This window comes from Mustela nigripes, chromosome 17 (assembly GCF_022355385.1).
Source record: "Mustela nigripes isolate SB6536 chromosome 17, MUSNIG.SB6536, whole genome shotgun sequence".
Classification (NCBI taxonomy): Eukaryota; Metazoa; Chordata; class Mammalia; order Carnivora; family Mustelidae; genus Mustela; species Mustela nigripes.
In genome coordinates this window covers 8,897,946-8,919,477 of record NC_081573.1, presented here as the reverse complement: position 1 = coordinate 8,919,477, position 21,532 = coordinate 8,897,946, and the positions used below count along the sequence as shown (strand labels likewise).

At 47.1% G+C, this 21,532-nt stretch overlaps 1 protein-coding gene across 3 annotated transcripts; it reads right to left on the bottom strand.

Annotated features, from left to right (window-relative positions):
• Positions 1–3,887: 3,887 nt before the first annotated feature.
• On the bottom strand, positions 3,888–21,045 carry ZNF229 (zinc finger protein 229). Of its 3 annotated transcripts, none has more exons than XR_009400756.1 (6): positions 21,016–21,045; positions 13,257–13,502; positions 13,047–13,105; positions 8,287–8,413; positions 5,321–7,878; positions 3,888–4,903 (listed from the first exon to the last, which is right to left on the bottom strand). XR_009400756.1 is itself a non-coding variant. In XM_059382046.1 (5 exons), exons 2-5 carry the CDS (start codon positions 13,489–13,491, stop codon positions 5,645–5,647), a joined length of 2,655 nt encoding a protein of 884 aa, XP_059238029.1. In that variant the 5' UTR covers positions 13,492–13,502; positions 21,016–21,045; the 3' UTR covers positions 3,888–5,644. The 3 variants fall into 3 exon arrangements, 1 of the variants encoding a protein (XP_059238029.1); XR_009400757.1 differs by having other exon boundaries at positions 3,888–4,900; XM_059382046.1 differs by having other exon boundaries at positions 3,888–7,878.
• Between the last annotated feature and the right edge of the window lie 487 nt (positions 21,046–21,532).

The following is a 21,532-nucleotide window of genomic DNA, read 5'->3' as shown; positions in this document are numbered from 1 at the left end:
GATAAAATAACAGTGAAATGTTAACGACAATTAAGGCAAATCACCGTCCACCCGTGATACTAAGGAGGGGCAAGCTTCAATAATCTCACCACCTGGAAATCAGCACCTGTTCCCAGTTTAGTGAAAACCCTTACAGGATCTTATTCTGTAGAAGTATACCCTTTAATTTTATAAACTCGCGATTTTTCCACTAAAGCTCATTTAAATACCCTTTTCACGGTTTGTTTCTACTAAAGGGACTCTGGAAAATCTTCCACATTTGACAGCTGACAGTCCGCTAATATGTTTCCCTTTCTCTGGAGAAGCAGAGAGGATTAAAAACCAGTGCCTTCTGCTTTGAATCAGGTAATAGCACGAGTCTGGGAGTGGAAAGGGTCTTATAAGAACACATATTTTCATAAATCATGAAGACGTGGAACATTTTCGGATTCCCTTTGAGAAGTCTCCCCTATTGGTACTTAACTTTTGCATTTTAAGATTACTGTTAAACAAAGTTTCTTTTTGTGCCATCATGGGGGAAGAAAACTGTATAAGGATTTCACCAGAGGCCCACAGTTCTGGCCTGGAGGAAAGCACCAAAAAGAAAAAGACAAAAACAAAAACCACACACACATACACAAAACCGGTGAGAACATCCTCTCTTTGCCACCTTTAGTCCTATCCTAGACAGATAATTGAAGACCCCCACCTCCTAGCAGCTGGCCAGAGCGGGACACATCATATCCATATATACAGCCTGGCGTTGCAACTCATGACACATACAGGGGACAGCAAGATTCTTTCGGATTAACTCTGCCTTTTGATGTCTTGATGTTAGTTTCATGGCGGTTTAAAAAAAAAAACAACTAGCAAGATCTGCCAGAGAGACGGGAGTGACCTTTAATTTTGGCAGATCCTAAAACAGTCCTTTTACAGGATGGAGGAAGAGTTTTCCTTTGACATGCTTCAGTAGTATCTGTGATTCTGTGTTAAGTATGTCAAACTTCCACATCTGAGTTAATTTATTCCTTCTAGTCTCTCCTTTTTTTTTTTTTTTAACCTTATTTTCTATTACTTTCCCCCTTGCCCATTTGGTCCACTAACAGGTCGGGTCAGTAGTGTCCCCAGTGCTTAGACACACAGTGCCTGACACATAGTAACTACTGATTAGCCAAAGGTCAGTCAGAAATAACAATTCGAGAAGTTGGATATGCAAGCCCTGCATGGCCGTATTACATGATACCATGTTACACTGTGACACTGGGGTCCAAGGCAAAGCCAGGCTTAGCTTGTTTTCATAGCTCTGAGCAACACATCTGAATGCAGGACATCTCCCAAGTGAGAATAAACCAAATTTAATTTCTGACCTACCATGATACACCCTCATCCTGGTAGGCTGAAATACTGAGTTGGTGTATTTCATTCTCCATCTCGTGCTGGAATAAAAATAGGCTGGGTTTTAAACCTTGGATATTTATATTCAGGCTAAGGACTGTTCTGAGGAACAGTTACAATTTGTCTGGACCCACAAAATCTACTCGGAAATAGGTATCTTGGGACACCTGGATTGCTCAGTCTTTCAAGTGTCTGCTTTCGGACCCCAGAGTCCTGGGACTGAGCCCTCCCTGCTTCTCCCTCTCCTTTTGCTCATGCTCTCTCTCTCTAATAAATAAACTTTAAAGAAATTTAGAAAAGGGGAACATATTCTAAGTCTCTGACTCTACCTTATAAAATGATCACTCGTCACCTGTTGGCAAAATACAATGTTACTATCACAATCAACTTTATATTCTATACCAGACTTATCCGCCCTACCAACCCCCTTCAGCTAGAGAAAACTCATTCACCATTATTCTTTGTAGGCTACCAACCATTCAGTTTCTGACTCTGCCCACAGAGGGTGTTTTTACAACCCTCCAGATGCCCTGAAACTTGTACTAACCTTCCTACCATGCAACACTCAGAGAATGACAACAGAGTGACATCTTTACTTTTCCTGCTGATTTTGCAGAAAACGCACTGCAGTTTAGTGTCTGACACCAGCCAATCCATAGTGGTGATAGCACTCCCCTGGACACTTGTGTACCCCTTGCCCCCACTGAAATAGCAGCAGCTGATCGGCACCTGGGTAAACTTTAGGCAACCCAGTGGGACCTTGAGGACAGCCTCTAGCTGGTAGGATGGTTAGAACACATCGACGAAGGTCGCCTGTTGGCATGATCGTTCCATCGGAATCATTTGCTCATGCTGTTAGTAGGTACAGTGGTTTGAAGACCCATCCACAGGTTCTCTGGTACTTTTTGTGAGGGGTAGAGCCTAATCCCCCCACCCCCGAAAAATTAGTGACTCCTAAGAGAAGAAAGCGGAAGTGATGGTCATGTCGGAGCCTGGGTCACGGAAGGCCCTGTGGCTTCCTGCTTGTGCTCTCCAATCTGGTCACTTGCCCTGAGGGAAGTTAGCCGCCATGTCCCAAGGCCCTCGGGTCGTCCTGTAGAGATGCCCACGTGGTGAAGAACTCAGGCCTTTTCCAACAACCACTGACGAACTGAGGCCTCCTGTTCAAAGCTCTGTGATGCCCAGAGCCATCTGGGAAGCAGATCCTTTCAGTGCTGGTCAAGCATCCAGATGCTTAGCGGCAGGCAGCCAGCATGTAACAACTACTTCCAGAACACTGGGGAGAGACTGCCCAGACCAACTTAAGAACCCATGGTCCTCCCTTTTTTTGTCTTGTTTTTTTCCTTGCCTTCCTCTGTGTTCATCTGTTTTGATTCTTAAATTCCACATCTGAGTGAAATCGTACAGTATTTGTCTTTCTCTGACTTATTTTGCTTGGCATAATACCCTCTAGCTCCATCCACGCTGTTGCAAATGGCAAGATTTCATAAAAACAGAGAGGGAGGCAAATCCAAAGACACTCTTAACTCTAGGAAACAAACTGAGGGCTGCTGGAGGGGAGGTGGTGGGGGGAATGGGGTTACTGGGTGATGGGCATTAAGGAGGGAACTCGATGCAACAAGCACTGGGTATTATACACCACTGATGAATTATTAAATTCTACTCCTGAAACTAAAAACAAAATCAAAATTAAAATTTTGGAGCTTTTAAAAATGCATAAAATAAAATTACAGAAAAAAAAGGAATCTGCAGGGCAACTGGGTGGCTCAGTGGGCCTCTGCCTTCAGCTCAGGTCATGATCCCAGGGTCCTGGGATCGAGCCCCCGAATCAGGTTCTCTGCTCAGCAGGGAACCTGCTTCCCCGCTCTCTCTCTGCCTGCCTCTCTGCCTACTTGTGATCTCTGTCTGTCAAATAAATAAAATCTTAAAAAAAAAAAAAAAAAGAATCTGCAATCCTCCGTAGGAAATCCATTTAGAGAGCTGAACTTTTCAACCATAGACCTTAAGGGTCTGAGGGGTAGGGTCTGTGTTCTTTGGCTGTAAAACCCACGCCACGACTGGAACGATGCCGCTGCTATTCCCCAAAACACCTGAGATTTTTTTTTTTTTTTCCCAAGCCCCTTTGGAAAGCTAACCATTTCAGCTATGGACACTTTGCTAAAAAGTTACAATCATTAAAGACATATTCTTTAACTGTTCATTTAGATAAAAGGGCCCTCCCCCACCTCCCTGTCGCACCTATAACTGATTCTTTACGCAGTGGCCCAGGCAGCAGAGAAGAGCTCGGCCCACACAATGCCCCTGGTGAGGGGGTGAGACTGGAGGGGCCCCATCCTGGTGCACTGCCTTCTAGAAAGCCAGGCTTGGGGGCTCACGGTCCCAGAGGGCCAGAATGTAGAGCAGAGCACCAAAGTTCCTCCCAATTACCCAGGTCAACCTCCTTTCCGACCAAGCCAACAAAAATGATGCATCCAGTTAAGAGAGCATCTAAGTCACAAATTTCTCCATTCATCTGTATACCTTATATTTGGTACTTAGGTGCCAAGTACACAGTAGAAAAAGCAACAGCAACAAAATTACAGAGGCTGTGACATGGATCTTTGACATAAGGCACTGTTCCACCAGACTTTTTTTTAAAAAATAGCTTTACTATTGTTATAAAATTGATATATGCTCTTTGTTAAAAAGTAAAATATATAAAAGTACACGAATGTATTACACACCCCACATCCCACTTACTAGAGATAAGCAGTTATCATACTAACCTTTCACACATTTTCATCTCTCTCGCTCTCTAAACATATGCACGCAAAATGTATTAACAAAACAGGGCCATATTAAAATGGTTCTCCAACTTTCCTGGTTCACAATATAATTTTTGGGCAACCTTCAATGTCAATGTATGTGTATGAATATTTTTAGTGATTTTCATTCATTTACATGTGCCTTAGTTTATTACACTTGGAGTATTTTTTTTTTGCTATGTTAAGACAACGCTAAGAAACTCAGCCATACGCGTACATCTTTTTCCACATGTGCAACTATTTCCCGAGTATCTCTTACTCCACACTTAGTGCCACTTCAAAGGTTAATACAAACTGAACTTGACACACTGACGAATTCTTTCCCCAAATGACTACTTTTTTCACCCCCACCAATAAATTCACAGGTGCATGTTTCTATAGATTCCCCACCGATGGTGGCTCTGGTTACTATTTTACCACAGCTGTTCCGACAAGTTAAAATGGTGTTTCTGACTCTTTAAGATGCTCTAATGGTTGCCTTGTCTGTTTAAGAACACTATGAATGAAACGGGGCAGAAGAATTATATTCATAACAATAAAATAAATTAACTTATAAATTCAGTGCAATGCCAATGGGCTTTTGCTTTTAAACCCAATAAAATGAGGAGCACCTGGGCAGCTCAGTCACTTGAGCATCCGACTCTTGATCTCGGCTTAGGTCTTGATCTCGGGGCTGTGAGGGAGTTCAAGCCCCATGTTGGGCTCCACGCTGGGTGTGTAGCCTACTTAAAAAAACAAAACAAAACAAAACAAAACCACAAAACTAAACAACCTGATGAAATGAAACGGCCCCTCAGTTCAGTAACTTCTCTAGGAGAGCAGTTTATCTCTAGGAGATAAAACACGTTCACCGCAACGGGACATAAAAAGCGTGATGGAGACACATCACCCAGACCTGCAGAGAGGGGGACCCTCCCACACCCCCCCTCCAACTGTTCAGGCTCTTCTAAAAGCCACTGGCCTCAACCAATAGTAATGTCACCTTTTGTTGTGTGTTTTTTTTTTTTTTTGTAAAAACCATCTTCTAAGACGTACACACAATATTGGTTTTGGTGAGGTAAGCACTCTTTCCTACATCTGTCCCATCCCATCTGTAGGTATTCCCACCCCCACCCCACAAGGAGTCCATGCCCACAACCTACTCATTATCATTCATAAAAGCTCCCTCCTGAGCCAACTCTGAGGAGAGTGACGATTTTTACTGAGGCCCCGTCCTACTTCCTTGAGGACAATCCACCATGCGACAGACTCTTGGGGACACTTGGGGGCAGAAGCCTGGGACTCAAGTGCTCTTCCCATTTCTCAGCCTTTCGGGTCTTCGCTTCCCCTTCAGAAAGGGCCACCATGACCAGGTCAGTCCCCTTCCCGTCAACCGTGGCCGACCCTACACACCATGTTTCCAAAGGCTTTCTCCCGCACTGGCGCTCTGGCGACTAGAAAGCTCGGGGTGCCAGCCCCACGCACGCCTACTTGTCGGGTTTCTCGCTGCCGTGCACCCGCTGATGGTTCCGCAGGCCTGAGCTATAACTGAAGCCCTTCCCGCACTCCCCGCACTTGTAGGGTTTCTCGCCGGTGTGGACTCTCTGGTGCACGTGGAGACAGGAGCTTCGGCCAAAGCCCTTCCCGCACTCCCCACACCTGTAGGGCTTCTCGCCCGTGTGGACCCTCTGGTGACCCTGCAGGTGGGAGCTCTGACTGTAGCCCTTCCCGCACACGTCACACCTATAGGGCTTCTCCCCGGTGTGCACCCTCTTGTGACTCAGAAGCCCTGAGCCGTATCGGAAGCCCTTGCCGCATTCGTAACACGTGTAGGGCTTCTCGCCGGTGTGCAGCCGCTGGTGGGTGCGTAGGTTGGAGCCATAACTGAAGCCCTTGCCACACTGGTCACAGGTGTAGGGCTTCTTGCCTGTGTGGATCCGCTGATGCTTGTAGAGGCTCGACGTGCAGCGGAAGCCCTTGCCGCACTCGGTGCATCTGTAGGGCTTCTCGCCGGTGTGGACCCTCTGGTGAATGAGGAGCCCGGAGCTGTAGCTGAAGCCCTTGCCGCATTCGGCGCACTTGTAGGGCTTCTCGCCCGTGTGCGTCCTCTGATGGATGAGCAGGTCGGAGCTGTAGATGAAGCCCTTCCCGCACGCGCCGCACACGAAGGGCCGCTCGCCCGTGTGGACCCGCTGGTGGCTGTGCAGGTCCGAATTCCGCCGGAAGCCCTTCCCGCACTCGCCGCACTTGTAGGGCTTCTCGCCAGTGTGGACCCGCTGGTGCACGTGCAGGTCCGAGCTGCGGCCGAAGCCCTTCCCGCACTCGCACTTGTAGGGCTTCTCGCCCGTGTGTAGCCGCTGGTGCCTGAGCAGCCCCGAGCTGTAGCTGAAAGTCTTGCCGCACACGTCGCACTCGAAGAGCCGCTGCCCGGTGTGGACGCGCTGGTGCGCCTGCAGGTAGGAGTTGTAGCTGAAGCCCTTGCCGCACTTGTCGCATTGGTAGGGCTTCTGGGTCGCGTGTGCCTTCTGGTGGCTGCTGAGGTGGGAGCTGCAGGCGAAGCCCTTGCCACACTGGCCGCAGCTGTAGGGCCTCTCCCCGGGGTGCGCGTGCTGGTGCTTGTGCAAGGCCGACCTGGCGTAGAAGCCCTTGCCGCACTCGCCGCACGCGTAGGGCTTCTCGCCTGTGTGCAGCCGCTGGTGCACCTGCAGCACCGAGCTGTAGCTGAAGCCCTTGCCGCACTCAGTGCACTTGTACGGCTTCTCACCCGTGTGCACCCTCTGATGCACCAGCAGGTTGGAGCTGCGGCCAAAGGCCTTCCCGCACTCCTCGCACACGTAGGGCTTCCTGCCTGTGTGCACGCCCTGGTGGATGAGGAGGATGGACTGGTATCGAAAACCCTTGCCGCACACGTCGCACCGGTAGGGCATCTCGCCGGCGGGGGCCCGGGCACGGCGGGGGCCGCGCGTGTTCTGCCTTGGGCCCCAGCCCCTCTCTGGACTTTTAGAGGCTTTCTCCACCGAGGGAGGCCTTTGGGGTCTCTCAAGGTGGGCAGTCGGCCTCAAGCCCGAACCCAACTCGTTTTTGTGGCTTCTCTCTCTCCAGGGCCCTCTGGGATCAGTGGGAACGCATGACTCTTCCCTGAAGCCGTTTTCATGTTCATTTCTTGTCCAGTCATGCTCTGGGGGGTTAGGGTGATGATGAAGTACCAGCTTTTTAATGCGGTCCTTTCCACACTGACTGCAATCACAGGGTCTCTCTGTTTCAGGTAACCTGTGGTCATCGTGATGTGATATCCAGCCGAAGCCGTAACCGTCCCCCTCATGTTTATATATTATATCTTGCCTGTCAAGTTTTTTACACCTTTCTCGAATGTTCCATGGCTCGTTCACAAAGGCTTTCATCCAAGAATCTTGAGCGGGTACCACTCTTACAGCTTTCCATGGTGGAAACGCTCGATTTTCTGAACCGATGGGTCCCTGAAGACTGCCCACCAAATTGTCAATGTGTGGACCCCGGGCAGGGGCTCCTTCCCACCCTTGGCAGTGAGAAGTGTCTTCTGAGAACTGGAAACTTCTCCCTTGAAGATTTCCTCTATGATCCCAACTCCCAATTAATTCACCAGCCACCTGTTCCCAGATTTTCCAGCAGGACACCTCTCTGAGGTAATGGCCCTTTAATTCTCTTTCTGGAATATACTCCATTTCCTTTGTATTCTTGTCTCCTGTGGGGTGAAAGACAATTCAGAGATGAGGTTATAAACACAAGATGGTCAGGGATCTCAAGCCAAGTCAGGCTTTCAGACTCGGACCAGTAATAAGCCGAGAGCAAAATTCACCTATGTGTATCCTAACTACCAGGGCACTTCTTTTATGTCTGAAAAAAAAGAAGAGGGTCCTGTTAACACCCTTTGAAGCTAAATGTGAACACAATCCTACTAGTAACAAACTACATCTCATCATCTACTTGCCAAGCAAGAAATTCCCAACAGATTTCTGCAGAGAAAATTCACCTCTCCACGTACAGCTGTCGTTGCTAACAATAACGATAACATCCAACGTTACTGCAGCACTCCCCCATGTGCCAATGATGCCCCCCAGAATAACACCGATTCCCCAGACATTCCCCTTACCCACAGACAGCAGGTTCCTGAAGTTCTCCAGCATCACGTCTCGGTACAACTTCCTCTGGGCGGGGTCCAGCAGCCTCAGTTCCTCCTCAGTGAAGACTACCGCCACGTCCCTGAAGGTCAATGGCTCCTAAAAGGTGAAACACTGTTAACACCAACACCTGCCTGGTGAACAGTCAACTTGGAGTCACTGAGAAGAGTAGGCAAGCCAGCAGGAAGCTGCTCCCTCTGGCAGGTCAAACCAAGTTTTGTTAATGTCTGATGCTAATAGTGTCCATCGTAACCAACGGATCTTCCATGTTATCCCAAGAGCAAAGCACGGAACCCTAACTACTCTTTGCTCGGGGTAAGCACTTCTGAAGGCAATTCCATGGAGCTACCATTCTTCATACGGTTGGTTCATTTAACTTGGGAGAATACCAACTTCTCCTCCACGATGACTGTGCCAACAGTGCGTAATGTTCGCGTGCATCCCCAAATCACCTTTTCCACCCGAACGACTGGTCTTCACCAACCAGCCCCTTGTCCCTCCCTCCCCCAGCAGCTAGGCAAATCCTGCTCTTTGCTGCCCTAGCCCACACCCCCCTCCACACACACGTCTTACATGGGCCTCTGTGTCCGTGCTGAACAGAAGCAACTGAGATGTGTCTATGCAACTGTGTCCCCAAACTGCTGAGACCCTATGAATCACGCTTTGTCATCCTCAGGTATGAACTGAGCCCCAGGGGTTTTTGTGAAGGAGAACTGGAGTATGAACGCTTTACTAATGCAACACTCTGAGCACTGCAGAAATCACAGTGATTAAAAACCCTGTCCTCGGGGAGCCTGGCTGACTCAGAAGAGCACGCTACTCTTGATCTCGGGGTTGTGAGTTCGAGCCCCATGCTAGGTGTGGAGATTACCAAATAATAATAATAATAATAATAAACTTGAAAAAAACTCCGTCCTCAAGGAGTCTATAAATCAAGACACAGGTTAGCAATGGTCTTCGAAATCAGAGTTTGTGATCTCTTCTGTTCCGTGGACTGATTTGGCAGTCCGGTGATACTGCGGACTCTAACGCAGAACAATGTTGTAAATGCGTAAAATAAAACACAAAGGATTGCTTTAAAGGCTAATTATATGGGAATACAATGTTCAAAAATAATAAAACACAAAAGATGTGCTTCTTTGTACACATTAAATATCAAGAATGAATCAACTACTGTATTTTCGAAATAGTCACGAGTGTAATACTTTGAAACATCTACATCAGCTAAGACTTGGTGTGGCTAAAAACAAAAAGAACAAAGCAAAACCAGCAAAGGGAAAAGCCCTGTGGGGTGAAGTCTGGAGGAAGCCAGGTGCCAACAGGTGTGCTGCTGTAACCTATCGTGGCCATAACTACAACTACACACTGAGTCCCTCGGGTCCGGCAAATCTCTGAACGTGGGGGTGGTCTCAGGGACCCCCGAACCAGCAGGTGAAGTAACCTGGCTGGGGTCACACAGCCACTTAGAGACAGAGGTCTAGTTCTAGCTGAATACTCAGTCTAGTTCCAGAGCCACTAAGCCTTCACAATTGTCCTATGAAGGCCAAGATGTGTATCACCAGGGGACCAGTGAGTCTATAAAGCAGATGATATTATAGCTTATATTTACAGAAAAATGACTGTAAGGCAGGCTCTAGCCTAACAATGTTCCTTAAAGATTTATTTATTTATCTGTCAGAGAGAGAGAGAGAGAGAGCGCGCACAAGCAGAGGGAGCGGCAGGCAGAGGGAAAAGCAGGATCCCCGCTGAGCAGGATGCTGGATGCCAGACTCCACCCTAGCACCCCACAATCATGACCTGATCCTAAGGCAGATGCTTATTGGACTGAGCCATCTAGGCGTCCCTCTAGCCCAAGTATTTGTGTATGACTGACCTCACTTAAACCTCAGAGAACTCAGGGAGAGTGAGAGCTTTCTAGAGTGTTGGAAATGTTCTCTCGTCTGCTCTATTACCAGTAACTACTCACAAGGTAGTGACTAGTGCCACTGGTGAGAAACCTGGGGTCTCAGAAAGGCAACATTATTTGTCAAAGACCATGTATCTAAGAAGCAATGAGTGAGGACTAGACCCAGGCAACCTCGCTTCTCCATGCGGAAATGACTCTGCTATCCTGTCGTCCCAGTGAGGTCAGAGGGGCCAGACCAGAGGAACCCACCTCCTGATTTTGGAAAAGGAGTGCCACTGAGAGAGCACATTTCTGAGCAGAGTCCTTGATCAATCCCAAGACTAGAGGCAGTGTAACAGTAGGGAGAAAGCTTGGGCCAGAGACAGTCCATCTGACAATTGATTAAATTGATGTGAACCACCATTAACTCCCAAATTTTTATACCCAGCGCTGTCGTCTACACTGAGCCCTGCCAACTCCAACTATTACCTGGGTGTCTAAAAGGTATCTGAAGCAGAAACAGCCCAATCAGAAGTGAGTGTCTCCTCCCAAATAGTCTTCTAACCTCCTTGATGTGGGTAAACACAAGCATCGTTGACCTTTAAGGCATCCTCGATTCTTTCCTTTTCCTTATTTCTTACTCTTATTCATTTAAAAAAAATCTGCCAATTATTATTTCAGAGTAGATTTCAAATCTGTTTCTCCCTATCATTACTTCCACCTCTCTAATCTGACTTGTCACTGTCGTTTGCTTAGATGACTGCAGAAACCTTCTCTCAATTCATCCTGCCTATGCCCCTCAAGACACTTGAAAGTGATGATCTTGTTTTTAAACTGTCTGCTACCTGCCTCCCCCTTCTAGAACACCAGCCCCACAAAAGCAGGAGCATTCTATCTGTTTTGCTCTCTGATACATCACGAGGGCTTAGAATAATGTTTGGCCCACAGCAGGTGTCCAACAAATGTTTGCGAATGAGTAGGGAAAGGAAGAAAAAATAACTTCTCAACTTAGAAAGTTCAATGTTCGATATAAGTGGTAAAACAATACGTAGACATACAAGTAACTCAGCGGGCCAGAGCACAGAATGCAGGAACAGTCCCGTTAAAGGAAAGCGAAGTCAACAATGCTTTCCTTCTTCCAAATGTATAATATATACACCTATTAAATATATAAACGTGTACATGTATAAATACACACAAAATATACAAATGATAAAGGCAGTACTTTAGTCGACTTGCATATGAATGAGAAAGATAATAAACGGCACCGTCATGATTGGCTATCCATCTTCAAGAAAATGAAACTGCATATCTTACACCACTTACAAAACCAAGTTATAGCCATATTAGAGATTAAAACGTTTTTAATTTAAATAAAAATCCATTTACATGTCTTTTGGGTTAAGCTTAGAACACATAAGGCCTTCGGGAGCTAGGTATGGAACAAGATTTTCAAAAGGGAACTAACCAATCATTTAACAAGGTGAAAATGTTACACTTCTTTATGGTCAACTCACCATTCACAAAGTCAAGAATGAAAGAAAGTAACCATTCACACTTCAGATGGGTGAGTTAACAGCCCTACTCTTGAAAGAGCTCCTTTCATTAATTAATGCAAATGGGCAAGAGCCTTTCCTAAGCAATTCGCAAACAAAAAATATAACAGCAGCAAACATAAGGAAGAGCTCCTCACACACCGACCACGTGACGAACTACAAAATACATGGGAGGTCTCAGCGACACAGCCTCCTCCATCAGATTAGCAAAAATGTCTAGTGCTGGGAAAGCCTTGGTGGGGCTTGTGTGTGCGTGAGAAAGAGAAAGTGCAAGCGTGTGTGCATCTTTCTTCGTCCTAAGAGTTTCATCCACTTTATCTCCCTGGACAGCAGCAGAAAATCCACAAGAAAACAAACGAAACCGTAATATTCCAGCAATCCAGTATCAATCCAACAAATGACATGGAGTCCACTCCACGACTTTTTTTTGTCTTTCTTTGCTATTATGAACAACACTGCAATGATCATTCTGCAAACACGTGCTCTGATTTAGAATGAACTTGAAGAGTGGGGCAGACGTACGCAGAACTTCCAGAAAGGCTAAAAATGCGCCTTCCGATTGCGTGCATGTGCCCGTTTCTCCATCGGGATCACAGTGAATGCTGATCTTTCCAATCTTTGGTCATTTGCTTAAAAAAAAAAAAAAAAAAATCCTACCTTGTTTTAATCTGTACTGCATTGACTACTAGAGGTTGATCATCTTTTCATATAATTATTGGCCGTTTGTGTTTCTTCTTTTCTTCCTTCCTGAACAAGAATGCTTGAGCATTTGAACCCCTCTTCCGAAAATAAAGATACTATAATTTGTAATTTTGTCATAGACGAAATGTCTTTTCCTCTAATATGCTCTCTTTTAACCTGGTCCATGGGGTACTTTTTGGTAGAGTGTATCATCTGGAGAATATAACATCTGTAAATGAATCCGAGAAAGGTCCCACGGAGGACAGAAACTCAGGCAGAGATGGATTCATTACCTGGAGTCACCTCTCTGCTTAATTTAGGCTCGGGCCCTTAGAGAAAATGATTATTGATGGGCAGGAACATGTAGAGCAGAATGGCAAATGACAGCCATGCTGACCTGGATTCAAATCCAGGGTTCCTCGCTCATTTCTTTCTTTTTAACCCTGGATCCCATCACCTCTCTCACATGGCTACTTTGTGGATACACGCAATGAGTAAAGTCATTACTCGCCCAATACATTGTTTTCTCTGTTCCCTTTTACCAATGGAGGGGACATTTTTATGCTCTGACGCCTGGCGTGTCATTTCTGGAGAAGAGATCTCAACCCACCTGAAACTCGGTCTTGTCCTCTCCATCCTGAGAAAGGGCTGAGGCTTGAGAGCGGAGAGCTGTAGGAGGAGAAGGAAGCCATGAGAAGAGGGGGCTCCCGCCTGGGCTCACTGACACACACACACTGGATCGTTCTCCTGCACCTCACTCTTCCTCTTTCCACGCCCGGCTCCGATCCTCCCCCACCGCTCCCCCTTCCTGAACTCGCACCTCTCTCCCCAGGCCTGGAGGTCCAAGTCTCCATGGTCACCTCTCCTAGGTTTTCCCAGGGTGGCAGCGATTTCATTTCTCCTCTGATCTTCCCAAGCCTGAGAAGCAGAAGATCCAGGCCTCCTTCACTCTTGAGGTTCTCCAAGCTCTGACGAGGAGTGTTGGGATGGCTCCCTGGGCTCAGAGGGAAGGACCTGCCTCCACCTTCACGCTCCACAGCCTGGTTGGTTCCCATGCTCCAGGGACCTGTGGGCTCAAGAGGGAAACTTGACTTTATGCAGGCCTTTCTTCTGGGCCCCAGAGCTCTGGGTCTCCAGTATGGTGCACACCCTCTGGACACCGACTCGGTGGGCGCTTACTGAGTCGCTGTACGCATAGTCCCTGCTCCAGAGAGACCCATGGTCTACAGAGTCAAGAACACTGCAGATGGCTGCAGACAGTCTGAGAGTTTCTGCGGGGAGGGCCTAGCAGCAGAAGTGTCGCAGTGAGACACAGGGCCCTGCAGCAGGGTACAGATGCCACAGACACGAGACCTGTGTTCTGTGAAGGGGACTCTGGACTGTGAACGCTTTACTAACGTGATACTCCGAGCACCGCAGAAATAAGAACAATCAAACATCCTGTCCTTGCGGTGCCTGGCTGGCTCAGTCAGAAGGAGTGTGCTACTCTCATTGGGTGCAGAGATTACTAAAATAATAATAATAATGATAATAAACACCTTAAAAAAATCTCAGTCCTCAAGGATTCTATAAATCAAGATACAGATTAGCAAAGGTCTTCTACATCAATTTGTGATCTTTTCTGTTCTGTCTTGACTTACAGACTCTTACTCAGAAGAACGCTATAAATGTAGAAAATAGAACACACAGAATTATTTTAAAGCCTAATTATACTAGAATACAACATTCAAAATAATAAGATATCAGGGATGTGCTTCTTTTTACACATGGAAATATCAAGAATTAATTAACTACTGTATTTTCAAAATAGTGATGAGCATAAGTAATATTTTAAAACATCTGCACCAACTATAATATAAAAATATCTATGATTTACATGGATAGCAGATTCATGGGTTCTGATAATAACTACTGTGGTTTGTCACCTGCATTCATAATGAAAGGAAATGCAATTTTTTAGTTCAATTAGTGTTTACTTTTTCCCCACTCAAGTTCATGAACCCTCTACATTACACCCATGGACTGGAGTTCAAAAGCTCTTCTAAGGGAGACCTTCTGCCGCCACCAGATCAAATTAGTCACTCTGGGACCCAGAACTGCTTTAAGTTGCTGGCTTGCCACCTCTCACACAGCTGCCCTGTTAAGATCTCTAAATCATCGGGGTACCTCGGTGGGGGCTATTGGTTAAGCAGCAGGCTCTTCATTTTGGCTCAGGTCACAATCTCAGGGTCCCGGAATCGAGCTCCATGATGGGCTCCGAACTCAGCGGGGGAGTCTGCTTCAAGACTCTGTCTCCCTCTGCCCTGCCCCTCGCTCATACGTGCGCTCTCTCTCTCTGAAATAAATCTTCAAAAGGGGGAGAGAAAGAGAGATCGCTAAACCATCAAGGGAATGGGGCCTTCTTCCTCTATTCATGTTCTCCATTTTGCAAGGGCCGGGCACATTGGGCACGTTTAACAAATTCCATCACCAGGCTTGAGGCAGAGAGAAGACCCAAACTCTTGGAACCAGCCCGGGACCAGTCAGTAGGCAGCACAAACACATGGACTGCCAGTTCCCTCCCTTCCCCTCTTTGCCTGACCCACTTCCTCCTGAGACTCAAACCACAGGGTAGGTTCAGATAAACAGAAAAAAAGCACCCGGGGGGCCCCTTCCAAGACACTCCCTACACTCGATGGTTTCAGGAGCTCACGTCTCCACTTTGCCCTTAACCATCCAGTCCCAGACCTCTGCACAGCCTGCCCCGGCCAGTGCCTTCCAGTCTCCCAGTTTGCACACTGCCCTCCTGCACAAGGGACTGCCCTCTGAAGCAAGTGTGCAAGACTGGGCCGCCTATGGACCGCCTACGGGGAGGACCGAGGTGTGTAACAGTGTCCTCCAGACCGCTGCCATTGAAACCCAGCCCCTCAGGACCCTCTAGGAGGGTGCTCCAGAAACTTAACCTTCTCAAAAATCACCATGACAGATGGCTGAAACAGACCTCAGGAACCCAGCCCCAAAGATGCTAATTCAGCAGCTCTGCAGTGGAGCCTAAGATTCTGTGTTTCAAGCAAGTTCCTAAGTGAGGCTGATACGGCTCCTCTGGACCCACACTTTATAGAAGCAGTGCTAACACACTCGTGTGTCCTTTGCCTGGCTCGCTTCCAGGGCTTTCTAGTTTACACAGAATTTCCTCGTGGTTCCTTCTCATATCCCCGACCTCCAAAAGCCAGGGCTGCCTCAAGCTTCAGTGCATCAAGTCTCTCTCTCTCTCTACTCATTCCCTTCCTCATTGAACCCATCCAGCCTCGGGACGTCAAACAGGGTCCATACGCTGATGACTCGAGGCCAACTCGACGTGTCCACTTGGCTGTCTAGAAGATGTCTCAAACTTAACATGCCCCAAACCAAGCACAGATTTGTCTTTTCAAATAACCAAGCCACATGTTTGTTTGTTTGTTTTTTAAAAAGATTTTATTTATTTATTTGAGAGTTCACAAGTAGGCAGAGAGGCAGGCAGGGGGAGGGGGCCAGCAAGCTCAAGCTCCCCATCGAGCAGAGAGCCCAATGAGGGGCTCGATCCCAGGACCCTGAGATCATGACCCAAGCCAAAGGCAGAGGTTCAACCCTCCGAGCCATCCAGGCGCCCCAAGCCATATGTTTTGATGTGGTCTTTGATTTTTTTCCCCCTCTTCTTCATACACCACATCCAACCATCAGCAAAAACCTTCAAATGCTAGCCAGAATCCAACCAATTCTCTCACTACTGTAACGGTCCAAACCACCATCATCTCTTGCCTAAACCACTGAAGTTAACTCCTAACTGGTTTCTCTGCTTCTGTTCCTGTCCCCCTACAACCTACTTCCTACACAGCAGCTGGGATGCTTTTTTCGTTTTTTTTTTTTTAAGGTTTACTTACTTGAGAGAGTGCACGCGAGAGTGCATGTGCACAGGGGGAGGGGCAGAGGCAGAGAGAATCTCAAGCAGACTCTTTACTGAGTGCAGAACCTGGTGCAGGGCCCAGCCTCATGACCTTGAGGTCATGACCTGAACTGAAATCAAGAGTCAGATGCTCAACCGACTGAGCCACCCAGGCACCCCTGCTAGAATGATCTTTTATTTTTTATTTTTTTTTAAGATTTTTAAAATTTATTTGACAGACAGAGATCACAAGTAGGCAGAGAGGCAGGCAGAGAGAGAGGCAGAAGCAGGCTCCCCGCTGAGCAGACAGCCCGATGTGGGGCTCGATCCCAGGACCCTGGCATCATGACCTGAGCCGAAGGCAGAGGCTTTAACCCACTGAGCCACCCAGACGCCCCTAGAATGATCTTCCAAAAAGACAAGAAAGGTATGTCACTCCTCTGGCCAAGAACTTCACCTTGCTCAAAACCTTCACCAGAGTCCTATCGATAGCCAAAAGATGCCACACTATCTGACCTCCTAATACCCAACTTCCCATTTACTTTTCCTCTTCTCTTTGGGCTCAGCCACTCTGGCCTCCTTACTGTTGTTCACATAGACCAGTCAGTCCTACCCGCTGCCTTGGGGCCTTTTCTGCTGCTCCCTTTCTCCAGGGAAATGGGCTTCTCACTTCCTTTGGGTGTCTACTTAGCACCTTTTGAGTGAAATCACCACCTGTTCACTGAAGTCATATCCTGATAATCCTACTTACGATTGCAAGTCCCTCTGCCAGCCCTCCCAAAGCATCGTCCCTGCTTCATCTTTCCCCATGAAACTTATCACCAAACCTACGATCTGTTGGTCTCATTTACTATCTCTCTGTGCCCATGATAATCAGAGCTCTATGAGGCCTGGGATTTTAGTTTGCTCGGGGCACAACATGGGAACCCAACACATACATCAATGGGAAACTGGGACCAAAGTGAACTCAGCCCGCTGATATTTGGATCCTGGGATCTTCGATACCAGCTACAGAGCACAATGGTTTTGTCTGCCGTGTGTTCGCTTAGTCAGTTACATGCTAAGGACCACGCTGGGCCGGTTGGGACATAGTGGTGATCGGGGCAGACGAGGACGGCGCTCGAGCAGCTGCCGTTCTAGCTGGGAAGACTGCACACATTCACTGGAATTCTACCATGGATCAGGTGCTTGGGTTTAAAGAAAGATACCCCTTTACCATATGGGGCTCATCCTGGGCAGAGAAAGCTGACCAGCATCACTGGTGAACCGGGCAGTGGGATAAAGAGGTAATGGGAATGAGACACTGGCAAGGCAGAAACAACAGGACTAGATGAACGATTACACGCGCGGATGAAAAGGAGAACTGAAACAGGAGTCTGGAGCTAAAGTTTAAGGAAAATGGGTAAATGATGGTGTTTCAATCCAGACAGCAAGACGGGAGAGGCAGGGCTGGGAAGCTGCAGGTCTTGACTCTGGATGCTGGAGTTGTGGCCTGGGGTAAGTTCCGGCTCAGCCACTCTGTAGCCACATGAACACTCGGAGACAAATCGCTAAAGGAGTCTGTTCCTCTGCCGTGAGGACGGTACTTCTTACTCGCAAAGTTGCAAGGATTCAGTCTTTCTTGCACGCATACACATGGATATGCATTTGAATAAAGCTCATAGGCTAGTACATGGCACCTAGAAAATCCTCAGCCTACTGCTATCATCGCCGTTATCTCATTCATCTTAGCACTAACCTAGGAATACAGGCACACATCTGTTTAACGAAGACTTATTTGGTGTCTCACTATATCTCGGCGGTGTAACAAACATTCTGGACACTGAGGCAAATAAGATGGACAAGGCACTTGTTCCTACGGTGCTTGCATTCTGGTAGGTAAACCAATCTACAAATAAGGTGATTTCTGAGTATAAAAAGGGCAATGACGAAAATAAGACCGACTGTTTACGAACCAGAACATGGGGGCTCTGGGACAGAACACAGGAGGCAGGTGTGGGAGGGACAGCATTAATCAGGTTGTCGAGGATGGTCTCTAAGGCTGATGTGAAAATAAATCAGCCGCGGGAAGATTTGGGATGGGAAGAGTACAGAGGGAGGGGCAGGTGCAAAGGCCCTGACTTCCGCTTACAACACCTCAGCATAACCGGTATAAAATAAACAATTAATGCCTAACATTACAGTTACTATAATTATTTTTTCCCTGTACCTAGCACAGCCCTGAAGTAGTGTAAGCCTGAATGATTTACTAACCCAATGGACAAGTAGGAGAAGCCAGGGAGAGCTACACTAAATCAGGACACCGGGAATTGCCCCAGTAGAAAAACCCACTTCTGGGGGGAAGGCAGCCATGCTGAGGGGCCTGAATGGGCATCTGTCAAGACCACGGTATGAAGAGTGAGGTCAGGAGAGCAGGCCCTTGTTTGGGAAGAGAAGTGGCACTGCCATAAAACAACAAGAAACCGAAATTCTACTCCCTTGAAGCTCTTATGTCAAGAGACCAGAGGTTATTCATTTCTCTTACACCCAGTTCTCTCTGAGAAAGGAACAGTCCCAAGAAGGCAAAGCCATAAATAAAAATGAGCCAGGAGGGGCACCTGGGTTGCTCAGTGATTAAGCCTCTGCCTTCGGCTCAGGTCATGATGTTGGGTCCTGGGATTGAGCCCCACATTGGGCTCTGCTCAGCGGGGAGCCTACTAACACCCGTCTCTCTGCCTGCCTCTCTGCCTACTTGTGATCTTTCTTTCTCTGTCAAATAAATAAGCAAAATCTTAAAAAAAAAAAAAAAAAGATCCAGGAGATAACAATGATTTTATCACTCTTCCCACCACACAACATGGACAAATCTCTGAGCCCAAGCTGAATGGAATCTAGCCTTCCTGTAATCTACTCCTACTTCCAGGAAGGGGACCTCTCTCCCTACAGGGCTCAGACAGAGGGTCCACACCATTCCTGCCATGGGCCTTGTCTACAAGCCTGCATTCACTGTAGCTCCCAGGAGACAATCACATGGCCAACAGACACGTGAAAAGATGCCCAACACCACTCATTATCAGGTAAATGTAAATCAAAACCATAGTGAGATATCACCTTAAGCCTGTGGGAATGGCCAGACTCAAAAAGACAGGACGTAACAAGTGTCTGTGAAGATGTGGAGGAAAAGGAATCCCAGTAATACAGAATGGCGCTGCCATTGTGGAAAGAGAACAGTAGGGAGGGTCCTCAAATAATTAAAAATAGAACTACCATATGATCCAGCAATTGCACTGCTGGTGCCGGGAGAGCCTAAATATATACCTAAAGATATACCATGTTCATTCAATTAAAGGTTGTGGGGCGCCTGGGTAGCTCATTGAATTGAGCCTCTGCCTTCGGCTCAGGTTGTGATCTCAGGGTCCTGGGTCGTGATCTCGGGGTCATGGGATCAAGCCCCGCATTGGGCTCTCTGCTTGGCAGGGTGCCTATGTCCCCCTCTTTCTCTGCCTGCCTCTATGCCTACTTGTGATCTCTCTCTCTCTGTCAAATAAATAAAATCTGAAAAAAAAAAAAAAAAAACCACTCAAGGTTGTTATCTGATCTCTCCAATGCAACCTCCATCAAAATTTCAATAAAATATCAATCTTTTTGCAAAATCTGACACACCAATACTAAAACATACGTTGAAATAATAATAATTTTTTAAAAACCTAGACTAGTCAAAACAATCCTATTCAAAGAAAATTTGGGGCAAAATTTGGACTCATTCCTTCTGACTTTAAGATTTATTCTTTTTTTTTTTTTTAGAAGGAAGCAGGCTCCCTGCTGAGCAGAGAGCCCGATGCGGGACTCGATCCGAGGACCCTGAGATCATGACCTGAGCCGAAGGCAGCGGCTTAACCCACTGAGCCACCCAGGCGCCCCTAAGATTTATTCTAAAGCTACAGTAATCAAGAAATAGTGATATTGCAATAATGGAGAAAAAGATCAATGAGAAGAGTCTTTACAACCTATGGGGTTGAAACAACTGTTAAATTCGTACGTACCCCACCTTAAATCATAAACAAAAATGCATGCAATACGATTAAAGATCTACTATTAAAAAAATATTTGAATTGAATTCACACAACATCGTAATGTTGTGGGACAGAGTGGAATTCAACCCGTGTGCCTCAGACGCTGCAATAAAACAGACCTAGCAGCACCACATCAGCAAAACATTCGCTTAAAACTTGTACGGCGCTTAATAATTCTCAAGGGAACACATACAGAACATGAGAAATCAACTTCTGCAGCTCCTTATGGAAATGACTTCACAGAAAAGTCCGAAAATTCATGCAGAAGTGGGTGTGCGTCCACCGTGAAAGAATTCCAGATATCATCAATCTGAGACTGCCTGCATTGGAGTCTCCCAAACCAAGCGATGCACGTCTTAAAGCCACAACTGCTGACCTGAAACTGCAGCTTCCAAAGCTGGGGGTGCGCAGCACAGCTGCCCGAGCCCCGCCCCACTCCATCCCAACCGGGGATGCCCAGGGCATCCGCCTCCTCAAACCTCTCCTTCGCCAGGCAGAGCTGTCGAAATCCCCTGACTCTGACCTCCGCCACACGCCCCCTCCCCCGAGTTCCTAAAGACCCAGCCCCTGTCCCTGCGGCCGGAACCAAGACCTCCAAGAAGCCCCACGTCCCATAACCTACTCACCATCGCAGAAGAAATTATGGCACTGCTGCGGTGGCCGGAAGCGGAAGTGGGCAACTCGGGAGGGCCGGGACTACACTTCCCAGAGCCCTCTGCGGCTCAGTGCAGACCTTGACGTAAAAAGCGTACACCTGAAGCCCCGCCCAAGGCCAGGTGAGAGGCTGAGTACCCAGCCGGTGTGTCCTGGTGTGTGGGAGGACCCACGATGTTCTGGCTCTCAGCTTGGGAGCACCACTATACCTTTTTCTCTCTTTTCTTAAAAAGAAGTTATTACTCGCTGCTAACATGTTCACGTTGTGTCCATGTGAAAATCTGACACTACTCTCCAGCAGATGAATCCATAATGTCATCACCAGGGGACATAAAACAATGATGTTTTGGTATACATTTTATATGTATGTAATATACATTTTAATTATATATATTTCAATTCCAAAAACACTGCATGATCAACGTGAAGAAAAGATTGTAAAATGAAAAAAAGGAGGAAAAGTAAGAAAAAGAACTAAAAGTCCTCAGT